General features: G+C 37.6%; 1 protein-coding gene across 5 annotated transcripts in view; it reads left to right on the plus strand.

Moving 5' to 3' along the window:
- MACROD2 (mono-ADP ribosylhydrolase 2) overlaps positions 1–12,968 on the plus strand; it is a 2,087,937-nt gene that overhangs the window by 720,825 nt on the left and 1,354,144 nt on the right. For all 5 annotated transcript variants that reach the window (XM_055373553.2, XM_019017390.4, XM_031004864.3 and 2 more), the window contains exon 5: positions 1,407–1,523. In XM_055373553.2, coding sequence (XP_055229528.2) covers positions 1,407–1,523 — 117 coding nt within the window. The remainder of the gene's footprint in view (positions 1–1,406; positions 1,524–12,968) is intronic.

A 12,968-nucleotide genomic window follows, 5' to 3' on the forward strand; every position in this document is an offset into this window, starting at 1 on the left:
GGATTTCAACCTAGATTTTGCAAAACATTCAGTGTAGCGTAGTCTGGAGTGAATTTATTTTGTTGTGAGTGTCTTTGAGGTTGAGGATCATTGTCAAACTTTGGTGATATGCAAGTGGTGAAGTAATAAAGCCCAGATAATGTTGTTACCCTGGAACACTTGTGAGGCCAAAAGTGATGCCTCCCTGCCACGCAGTGGCAGCAGAAGTCAACCTGGACATTAGACAAGTTATACTTCCCTTAGTGCCAATAGCCTGTCCCATATCCAGCTTCCTCTTAAATAATAATAATGATAATGATAATAAAGATCAAGGATCAATTACCTGGTGTTACGGACTGTGGAGAGGAGAAGTCTTCAGACCTCTAATATTCTATCTATTTTCACATTCCAGTTACTACTACTCTCTCTTTTCCTTTATTTTATAATCTTGCTTTTTTTTTTCTATCCATGGGACCCATTCAATAATAACTAAAGCCCCAAATCCTCAATTTCCTAATTTATGTGTCTGTGATCTTTTAGTCTTCTACCCTTCTACCTGTGCACTCACACAAAGAGAACTTTAATTTCCAGTGACATCAAATTTGTGCTCTCAAAAGGTAATTTGTGATGCCTGGATGTCAAAGGCGCCCAGATATAAAGCTAGAGAGCTGATGAGACCTGAGGGTGCTCACGGGCACAAAGCCTGCCCCTCTGGCAGAGTTGGAGCAGCACTGAAGTTCTGCTTCAGGCCCTGCCAAGTGAGAGTAAGGGGTGGTCTTATGGGTGTTAAGCAAGACCTAATCTACCCTTGCGCAGCACCCAGTCAGACACCCTGCAGAAACACAGTCATGTTTGTGTCATTCTGTTGTGGGGAGAAGTTGCTCAAAGGTTTGGTTTTGATTTTGGTAGCTTTAATTCTACTCCTTCAGTTTTGAGGTGAGCACAAACGTTTCAGAGTACCTTTCTAGGTTTCTTACTGACTTTTTTCTTCTCTAACCTGTGGTGTGTTAGAGGCAACATCTACCAGCTCGGGAGAGAGAGACAATTGTGAGCATTTCTTCTCAACCCTGTGTTCAGTGACATCAGGTTAATAGCTTAAAGTTGGATATGGGGAAAGGAATTATGCCACTGAAATGGGAAAATGCTACCTATCAAGGATTCTCCCACCCCAGAGAACCTGTTGTTTAACTAGCACACAACTTCTATAACCCTTCTACTTCTGTTCACCACATAACCGCACCCCCCTGCCCCCGCCAACACACACACAAACAAGCTAGTGTTTGAAACATTGGACACCCTGGGTTTTCTTCCATGGGCTATGGTTATTTACAGGAAGAACAAACTGAGTTCTTTTCCTCTTCCCATCTTGAGCTTTATATTTATTTCCAAATGCCAGATATAAGCTAACTTTCTTCTTTCTCCCTTAGTGGATGGCTGTATTCATAGAGCAGCCGGCCCCTGTTTGCTAGCTGAATGTCGTAACCTGAATGGCTGTGATACTGGACATGCAAAAATCACATGTGGCTATGACCTGCCTGCAAAATGTGAGTACAACTGAATACTGTTTCAAAACCAGATGAGACATCTTAACTTGTTTTACTGCAGTGTATAACTGGAAAAGGAAATGGCAGTGGTGGTATTTAATTAAATGTGCTTGAGTTCAGATTTTGTACATGGTAATAAAAACGTGCTTTCCAAGTATGTCTCCAAATATATACATATATATAAAATATACATATACTGTGTATATTATATATATATGTATATACACACATATGATGTTTAACTATTCAGGTCTTTGACAGAGTGTCTCTGAAAGGGAAATAAAAATATGAGCAAAATATACATTATAGCATTTAAGTGCCACAGAGTGACAGCTCCTGGAAATGATGACAATTTCTTATTCCTTGTTCAGGTTTCTTGATTGTGGATGTGTTTAGAGCAAAGGAGATCAAAGTGATGTATTGTTTTTCCAGCTGCCATGTAAAGGCTGATTGGCAATTACAGCCAAGGCATCTGTCACACTTTGCTTTCAGGAAAAGCCAACGAAATCTGGTTGTCAGCGTGAGAATGTGTTTGCTCTTTGAATGTGGAATGGTCAAAATTTCCATTATATTTTAATAGAGAGAAGTATTGCATTTGATTGACCTTGTTGCTTAGTGATTCAACCAACTGGGTGGCATGGTATGGGATAAAATACTTAGAGAGAAGCTGGTCAGTGTCAAAGCTTTTTTATCCCATAATCTTCAGGGCCTGAGGTTGGAGGTAGAGGGTTTCATTGCATCATTAAGGTGTGTATTGACCTGGAAATTGAGACACCAATTTGTTGATTATCACATTTGTCCACTTCTTATGATACTGCTGAGATCTGTGGAATACATTTTATGTAAAAGTGAAGCTGGTTTTGATTTTTGTTTTAGCAGTGGAGAAAATATGAATGAAAATTTATAATACAACCTATAGGATACTATGGGTTATATATAGACAGGTTGTCATAACAGTGAATTTCTTGTGGATGTGTGTGAATGGAGAATAGCATGTTATATTTTAAAGATTACTGTAAAGGTATGTTTAAATTTGAGGACTTGTAGTAAATAGTAATATATTAAAACAGTATTTTATTTATCAATATAATATTGCATCCTATATTGTTCATAATGGTTTCAGTGAAAGTACTTTCATGTACTGCATAGCGATGATTTGGTCAATGATGGAAAACATATATGGCGGTGGTCCTATAAGATTATAATACAGATTGAGTATTCCTTACCCAAAATTCTTGGGTAAGGTCTGAGACCAGACATGATTTGGATTTCAGATCTTTTTTTCAGATTTTGAAATATTTGCATATACAAAATGAAGTAATTTGGAGATGGGGCCCAAGTCTAAGCACAAAATTCATTTATGTTTTATATGCACCTTATACACATAACATGAGTGTAATATTATACAATATTTTAAATAATTTTGTGCATGAAACAAAGTTTTGATTGTGTTTTGACTGTGGCCTGTTACATGAGATAAGGTGTGGAATTTTCCACTTGTGGCATCATGTTGGCACGCAAAGTTTTAGATTTTGGACCATTTTGAATTTCAAAACTTGGATTAGGGATTCAACCTGTACTATATTTTTGCTGTACGTTTTCTATGTTTAGCTATGTTTACATACTTACCATTGTGCTACAATTATTTGCAGTATTCAGTACAGTAACATGCTGTACAGGTTTGTAGCCTGGGAGCAATAGGCTATAGCCTATAGTCTAGGTGTGCAGTAGGCTATACCATCTAGGTTTGTGTAAGTATACCCTATGATTACATAACGATGAAATCACCTAAGGAGTCACTTCTCAGACCATATTCCTGTTGGTAAGTGAAGCATGATTGTATATCAACTATATATGCTCTTTAATTTTTCCTTTAATGATTTTTCACTTATTTTTCTTTGTTAGTGTCTTTACCTAGTGTGAAATAGTCAAATCATGTGCCAAATGGCTCTTCACTACTACTTGGAATATGTACTTGTGTCAGACAAACCCTTTGTGTAGAATGGTGTTTAGAGCAGTTCTCTTTGTAACTCAGAGGTCATGATCTGGGTATTAACGGTGATTTCTCTCTCCAAAATCATATAGTGCTATTTTTACAAATATTGGTTCTTTTGCTTTCTAATACCATGCTACCTTCATAATTTACCTAACTTACACTGCCCTGAGAACAAGCAAGGTTGTTGACTGCTACAATAATAGCAAGATTATTGACTGTTTTCAGACTTGTATCTGTCCTTAAACCAAGTAATATTCCCAGTCCCCTATTGATTCACTGTTTTCTTTTTTATGTATTAAAATACAAATCAAATTTCTCCAAATCTGAACTTTCTAAAGAACAGTATACTCAGAATCATTAAATACGCCCAAATAGAATGGTGGCTGTAGTGTATGGGTTCACACTGTGATAATTTTTTAAATGTGCTTGTATCTGTTTGACATCCCTTTGAATAAGTTATTCAGTTTCCTTTGAATACAATTCATCTTATTTTAGGGTTATTGAAGACTTGCACAATACCAGGCACTGAGGAACAAAGATCAGTGAGTCAATACCAGTGCTTGAAGAATTCCAATGCTTGAGTCATAACTTTGAACTGAAGTGTGGCTTTCATGGGCATCCTGGGGCAAATGGATCTTTTGGGACAATGAAGCTAGAAATGACAAGTCAGTCAATGGGACTAGCTACAGAATCCATGAGAACTGAGATCCTGAGAGCTGACACATATTCAAGTCACTGCATGCAGCCCATAGGGCATGTTTAGTAAAAACTCATCCAATAGAATAGAAATTACCAGACAGGCATTGCAGTGCCACCTCATAAAAGTCATAAACATGGAATATTTGTGACTAGGTCTTGTTTCTTCCTATATATTTAAAAGGTTAATGATTTATATTAAAAGCATAAAGGAAAGCAAGGAAAGCAATATGAAAATGAGTAATAATAGCTTACATTTTTATTCCACTTTATAGTATTTCACAGTACTTTCACAAGCCCTTATATTTAAAATTATGTTTGATAAACATTGTGTGTGTTCATTTTCCCTTTCCCTATCCCTGAGAGATGTTTTTCTTTCTCATCAATTTGGTTCATCCATTTCAGAGTCATTAACAATCCACAGATGTGCTTTTGTAGTGAGAATGAAAAGGGAGCTCATTACATACTGTTTGGGTCATTTTTCCTCTCCATATTTAATAATTCCATGACAGTTTGACAGCAGAGACTAGTTCCTATCTGTCCTCTGAGACAGCGGGTTTATCATTATAGGGGTACTAAAGCCAGTCATCCAGCCACAAGTGATAATATCTTCATGCATCAGCAATTTGTTTGGAAAATGCTATTGTCTGGGTTACAGACAAACTTGATAATTTTGAACTGGTTTTTGCCTCTTTTATGCTTGCTAAATTAATCTATTCATAAATGGTTGTATTTGAATTAATTATACTTGTATTCTGTGTTCTGTGACTCATCATAATTAGTAGAATGATAAGCCCCAGATATTTAGTTTACTTTTCACTGCTTGGATGTTTTGAATGATTTCTTTTTGATGTTAAGAATATCCAATCATTCTTTTCAAAAGAAATCTTAAGGGTAGAAAGAATATTGGTCAATATTTCATTGAAGGCTATTGCTAAGGAAATGACTTAGAAAGTAGATGGAGGATTGTTTATGTAATTGGATCTTTTGGGAATCTTCTCTACAATATTAGATATTTTTGAATTCATAATGCAATTTAAATTTTTATAGATTTTTAGAAGCTTGTTGACATATGGGACATTTCTATTCATGCTATCATCATTCCGCCAAGTAGTCAGCTTCACATAGGCAAGATTTGTCTATCTCAGTCAGTTCCAATGTCAGTATCAATCATAGTGTCTCCTAAATATGTGCTGAATTAATGTGAATAAATGAAGGATCAAACGAGTGAATTATTTCAAGACTTCTTCACCTGAAAAATAGTTTTTTAAAAACACTTTTGCCTCTACTTCTAATACTTTTCCTTCTGCAGTTATTCTGCACGTTTCTAGTAAATTAACATTCTTAAATCCAGAGTCCTTAACATTGTCTACAATGCTCTACATGATGTGACCCTTACTTCTCTACATCATCTCCTTCTGTGCTTCCCCCACTCACACAGGCTGCTTTGTGTGAACCTGGTCCTCAAAGCCTTTGCACTGGCATTCCCTCTGCTGGATTTCTATTCTTCTAGATACCTACATGGCTTGTTCCTTACCTACCTCAAACTCTTGTTCAAATGTAACATCAGGTGTCACCCTAACCAACCTATTTATAATTGCTTCAGTTTTTAAATTTGTAATTGCTTACTTGTAAAGTTAATCTTCAAATAGCATTATATCATTTACTTATTTCTTTTGTTTCTTATCTGTTTCTATCTACCAGAATATGGGCACAGATTCTTCTTTCTGCATTTTTCTAATGTATTGCTATATTCATATAGCTTAAAAAATGTGTGATATATAATAGGGGTTCAAAAGATATTTGATGAATGAATGAATAAAACGTAACTCTAATCCTCTCAAAATCCAATAGTGGATTTTTCCTTAAACACAGACTCATTAGCCTGATTACCTTTGGCCTTCCACTGAACTACTTACAACCTTTTGTATGATATGAATTGCTCACAATGGTGTGTCTATGCATGGGGTCTGTATCTGAGCTATCTAGAAAGCTCTTTCTTTGCTCCTTTCACTTGTCTTCCAGACTCAGTTCAAATATCACTTCTGCCATGAAACAAGTCTTCTCGCCTCACCTCAGCTAAAAATGCCTTCTTTTTTCTTCACACTCCAGAATACTTCATGTTAACATACTGAGGGCACTTGTCACATGCTACCTTTTATTGTTGGATATGCAAACTTCCCACTTTTATAACAGAGTACCTTGTATACCACAGGTACTAGAGAAATATCTAACAAATGAATTAGTTATTGAAAGTGTCAAACCTGGTTGATAATTGGTAGTAGGTGGAATATAAAGGAAAAATTATGCTAATATTCATAAGAAATTATGAAATCAGTGTCAATTATCCACTGTGTTTTTAAAAAACATATTTTAACATATATATACTACAAAGTCTCCTGTCTCCAAAATTTACTCTTAATGGAGTTTCTCCTAAGGAGAAAAAAATAAATAAAAATAAAGAAACCATATCACCCTTATTTGATGGTTTTCAGCATAGCTCACATGTCTATTTTATTTCTTTAGAATGCTTCACTCTTAGGCTTCAGGGCTGAATAGTCATCAAGGATAAATGGAAAAATATTAAACTTGTGTAAATGAAATGGTGGAATCTGTTTCTTTTATTTCTTCTATCTAATCTTTGGAAGGCATCAAGGGGTAATATTGACTAACTCAAGGTTTTCATTAATCATTTGAAGGGAAACTCTAAGGTGAGAGACCATAGCATAATATGTTTGAATGAGTGGTATGAATCAGAATTCACATTCTATTCCCAGGTGCAATAATAATCAGATGATAGTAGCTTAAAATGTACTGTTGATAATAATTAGTACTTCTTTTCTGCCCTTTATCAAGAAATCATAGTACTTTGAAACAGTAGCTCATCAGTCCTTTTGAAATTCCTATGAGGAGGTGACATGACAAGTAATATTTTCTTACAACACAAAGAGAAATACAGGTACAGGAAAAATAAATCTGTTGCTCTCATTAACAAACTAAATCCATATTAGAGGCATCGTGGTGGCCAAGGATCCCCGAGCTGGGAAAGGAGTCTCTGTTAGGTGTTAGCCAGACCTGCTGCCTGTTTTTATAGATAAAGCTTTATTAGAACACAGTTGTGGCCATTTGTTTACATATTGTCTATGGCTGCTTTCATGTGGCAGAGTTGAGTTGTAGCTACAGGGATTTTACGGCCACGGAACCTGAAGTGTTTACTATCCAGCCTCTCTGGAAAAAGTTTGCCAGCCCCTGGTCTGTGGCAATCTGCACTTTTATTTTTATTTTTTTCTCCCTGAGTTAGATGGATTCCAGCTCTGTCGCCCAGGCTGGAGTGCAATGGCGCGATCTCGGCTCACTTCAACCTCCGCCTCCTGGGCTCAAGCGATTCTCCTGCCTCATCCTCCCGAGTAGCTGGGATTACAGGCATGCGCCACAACACCCAGCTAATTTTTGTATGTTTACTAGAGATGGGGTTTTGCCATGTTGGCCAGGCTGGTCTCAAACTCCTGACCTCAGGTGATTCACTGGCCTCAGCCTCCCAAAGTGTGGGATTACAGGTGTGAACCACAGCGCCTGGCCAATCTTCCCTTTTTATAAAGTAAGAAAGGTGAGATTCAGAGAGACTAAATATTGAATTTTATTAAATGCATTACTACTTATTCAGATCAAAATTGATAAAGTTGAGACTAAAATACCTACCCTCTATTCCTTGGGACATCCTTGCTTCTGTTGCCTCAAGAGAACATTACCTTGGGAAGATGATCTGAAACCTTTCAAATCTTTCAAATAATAAGGCCACCTTGAAAAGAATGCCTAGAAAAATATGGTGATTTTTCCCAATAGGGCCAGATCTGGGAAGTGAGTAAGTCAAGTCTCTCAAGGGAGAGTCAGTTTAAACCACCAGAGTATTAGGAAGCAAATCTTTGTTCCTTGTTTCCTCCAGTGGTGTTAGCTGCAAAGGAGCCTGCAGTCCACAGGAAATGCAGTTTCTAGAGCAGGTAATTCATAAGATGGTTCTGAGTTAGTCCTTCGCAAAGGGTGACCTGATTTCAGCCATCATGGACTCTCCCAGCAGGTGTCTGATTGTGAAAGCAGTGGAGTGGGCATGCTGCTAGGAGTATGACTCTGCCAGCCTTTGATGAAGACCTGAGGGCCCTCATGAGCCCCTTCCATAATTAAATAACTTACATTACACAAAGAGAAAAGCCGCTTTTGAAGATCATAAAATCATCTTCCTTTCTGAAGAGGAAGATGGGATTGTTCCTCCTAAAATCAACTCTGATTGGCTCATTTTCTTTAAGTGCTTAAGGAATTCAGGTTTTATTTGAATCTATTTCTCCATAATTGCCACCCTTTTCATTTACATTAAGCAGTTTCATACATTTAATCTCCTTAGTGATCCTCATGATGAATGTGGAAATAAGAAGGGCAGAAATATTCTAAAAACCAGAGCAGTGGTTCTCAAAACGTGGTTCCTGGAGCAGCAGCATCACCTGGGAATTTGTTAGATACAAATTCTCAGGCCCCACCCCACACCTACTGATTCAGGAACCCTGTGGTTTAACAAGTTCTCCAAGTAACTCTATTGCGTGCTCAAGTGTGAGGGCCATTGCCCTAGAGAGTGGTGGAATCCAGTAGCACCCTTGCCTTGAGATTTCTTTTGGCTTTACAACACAGGTATCCATTTGGGTCACAGATTAGGGCTTTTTTTGAAGAGAACTCTGACACGTTCTTCTTTTCCTTTATAGCATTTTCCACTAGTGATGACATCTGTGTTTATTTGTTTATTACCTGTCTTTTTAGACAAAATAACATTTTAAGAAGGGAAGGCATCCTATGGGTCTCATTTACCCCTGATATCCTTAGCATCTGACATAGTACCCAGAACAGAGTTGGCTCTTGATACATATTTACTGGAGGACTTAATGAAAGCATTCTTTTTATCTCCTCTTGTCTTTGTCATAATCATAGCTGCCCTGCAGGAAACCGAGCAAGAAGACACTCAAGAGAGAACAACATGATTCCAGGAATCTGCAGAGCTAGTACTCCTGCTGCTTTTAGCATCTCTGTTATCCCATCACCAAACATACTGTCTGCTCAAAGGCTAGCAGTATAAGAAAGCACAGGGGCCAAATTTTGCTTAATGTATCCACATGCCACATGTCTGTCCTATGCTTAGCTTCTTTCATTTTCTCTTATTTTGACCCATTGTGATAACATAGAGTCCACCCCCAAATGGCTTTGTGATGAAATAATGATTCTAATACTAAATGTTGTCTTTTAAAAAATATCTACCTTTTGGAAGCAACTGGTGTTTACACTGTTGTATTACTGGCTGAGTGTAGAATTAAACAGCTGTGTTTTGCATTATTTGCCATCATAGCAAGCCTTTAGAGGACGCTGTCTATACCTCCTATTTCCTATGTGATCAATAGGAAATAACAGTGTAAATCAATTCTAGGTAATAATGTAAATGGGCTCTTGAAGGCAATTGCTGCTGTGAAATAAGTAGTTAGCAGTGACACTGGCATTAACCACAGTGGGGGTAATCAGCCTTTGGATGTGTTTAATCAGAGTTATCAGCTAAGATTAAAAAGAGAGCCACTGTTGTACAGGGATAATCATTTTCAGGATTTAAAAGATGAATATTTGGAGGTGTTCTCATAAATTAAAGCCATCAGAATGGCTTTGAGTAATTTAGGATGCCCTGAGGTCAGGCACAAGCAAACAGGAAAGGTTAATCTCAGAGCTACGGTAGCTAATGTGCAGAGATGGCAGAATACATTTATTGAAATAAGTAGCAAATGCTGAGTAAAAATGTAGATTTTTTTTCTCCCTGTGTTAAGATGTTCCTTGAGCTATTACTTACATATATGATTTGATTAAAAAGTAGTCCACAGTGAACACTTTGTGAATGTATTAACTCTCCTTGTAATTAATCACTAATCCCAAAGATTAAATATTAGGCCATGTTATGACTTGATTAGAGGTGTTTCTACTTGAAAATATTGATGTAACCAAGCTCTGTATTATAGAATGTAAGATTGATTCTGTGTCAAGAACACTAAATGTCATGGTAGAAGATCTGAGATGCATAAATGCAGAGTGTTGTAATCGGTAAAGTCCTTAACTTCTGAGCCTGAGGTTCCTTATACGTGATTGTCTAGGAGTGTGAAGATCTCACTCCAGAGAGTCTGTTAAGCCATACACGCAGAACCGCTTCTTAATACTGTCAGGTAAGAGAGATAAATGGCTCTATTATTATTTGTAAAATACATGGCACACTTGATTTGCTTGTTCAGCACATGTTTTATTGAGTACTTACTTACAGCTAGAGTGCTCTTCTAGAGTGTAGACGACTGTAGTGAGGAAGACAGCAGGCCCCTTGTCCTCTAAGAGCTTAGGTCCTAGCAGAGAGAGGATGCTAATGAACATGTCACATAAAAGCAAAGAACCTCAGATAAGGGTAAGGGCTATGAGAAAAAAAAGATCCCCTTACCAGATGTATACAATAAGGATAGTTCATACATTTTTGAAATGTTCTCCCTTGCTACAAATATTCTATTTCAGTTCTTACATATTTGTAACTTTAGTCTAATTTTTGGAGATAACAAAGGGAATGCTGCTTCTGATAGAGCTGACAGGAATTTTAATTATTACCTATTTGATCCCAGAATTTTACAGATAAAGTAACCGAGGCCTAGGAAAATTACTTAATTTTTCCCAGGTCATGTGGTAAGAGACAGTGCTAAGACTATAGCCTGACTTTTAGTATAGTGATCTTTCTGCTGAATGTACTGCCTCTCTTAGTCTCTTTGATCATTCCAACCCTCTTATAGAAGTATGGTGAGAATTTAATAACTGTTAAGTGAGATGATGAACATGAATGTATTTTTAAAATAAAAATTTCTTATTTCATATGGTACCTTATTAGTAGTAGTAATTTGTAGTAATATTGCAAGTAATTTTAGATGAGTTACCTATAAATTAATTATGGTCCCATGAGCTTTGCCAATAAACTTTATGACAATAATCCATCAGTATATGTGCAACAGTGACTGGTGTTTGAGAAAATATGGAAGTCCCAGATAGGAATTAATAAATATTCAATACTAGCCTCAAGACTCAGACATTTGCTCGTGTCTCTTTCCAGTATCTTGACCTCAGAGAAAAGGGGTACTTTAAAAGTTATTTTGAGACACTTCAGATGGAAGCTTTATTGGTTTTAAAGATATGTCCACAGATTCTTTGATATTTCTCTTCTGGAGAGCTAGAGTTTAATTCCCCTCTACTTAAACATGGCCTGGACCTAATGACTCCCTTCTAGCAAACGGAGTATGTCAGAATAATGGGAACATCTGAAATTAGTTTAAAGAAAAGACTGTGGTTTCCCTCTCTCTCTCTCTTTCAATTCACTCTGTATTAGCTTCCTAGGGCTGCTGTAACAAATTGCCACAACTTGATGGCCTAAAAAAGCAGAAATTTATTCTCTCTCAGTTCTGGAGGCCAGAGGGCCAAAATCAAGGTGTCAGCAGGACCATGCCCCATTCTGAAGGTTCCAGGAGCAGATCCATCCTTGCCTCTTCCAGCTTCCATTGGCCTCAGGTGTTTCTTGGCTTGTGGCAACATAACTGCAATCTCTGCTTCTGTTTATACCTGACATCCTCCCTGTTTCTCTCTGTCTTTACCCCTTCTCTTCTCTTATAAGGACACTTGTCACTGGATTTAGCACTCACTCGAATCCGGGATCATCTCAAGGTCTCAAGATCCTTAACTTAATTGCATTTATGTAGATCCTTTTCCAAACAAGTTCACATTCATAAGTTCCAGGTATCAGGACACAGGCATAACTATCTGGAGTCACCATTTAATTCACTACATACTCTCTCTGAGCATGGCCAGTTTCTATGTCATGAGGCAGTCTAGAGGAGGGGAAAACCAGCTACCATGTTGTGAGGGAACTCAGACACCTTCTGGAGAGGCTTGTATGCTGAAGAACTAAGGCCTGCCTGCAGCAATGTGAGTGCACTTGCAAGCAGATCTTCTGAAGCCAGCCCACAGCCACATCAGTGAGCTTGGGAGCACATTCTCCTGCCCAATCAAGCTTTCCGATGTCTGCAGCCCTGACTGACAGCTTGACTCCAACATCATGAAAGACCCCGAGCCAGAGGCATCCAGCCAAGCCACTCCAAAATTCCTGGCCTGCAGAAACTGTGAGATAATACATATATGTTTTTCTAAGTGCAGGGTAATTTGTTACGTAGCAATAGGTAGCTAATGCAGCAACTATGACCCTGAAGTTTATAAAGCAGGGGAAAGGGCTCACTATCAGAGTGGGGGATATCAATCACATTTTCTCAGTGCAGAACCTGCCTGTGTCAGAGACAGGCCTAAATTGGAAAATGAAAGCCAAATCACATGGTGGGTAATGTTACATTATACAACCAAAGCCCTTTGCCATACCATTATCATAGGCAGCATATTACGTTGGAAAAACTATTATGAATGAAAACTTCTCAGATAGATAGATAGATAGATAGATAGATAGATAGATAGATAGATAGGTAGATAGTCAAAGAGAACCCAAAGTCCAGCTTAGTAAAGAAGCATTGAGAGAAAAACAACACAAACCAAAGCACACAACTGGATATTAATATCTACCTACTCCTGTTACTCCTTGACCATGCTCTAGTCTTTACCTTTGCCACTCACATGCTTTTTTTTTACTGATAAGAATTACTGTTTCTATTTTG

This window comes from Gorilla gorilla, chromosome 21 (genome assembly GCF_029281585.2).
Source record: "Gorilla gorilla gorilla isolate KB3781 chromosome 21, NHGRI_mGorGor1-v2.1_pri, whole genome shotgun sequence".
Lineage (NCBI taxonomy): Eukaryota > Metazoa > Chordata > Mammalia > Primates > Hominidae > Gorilla > Gorilla gorilla.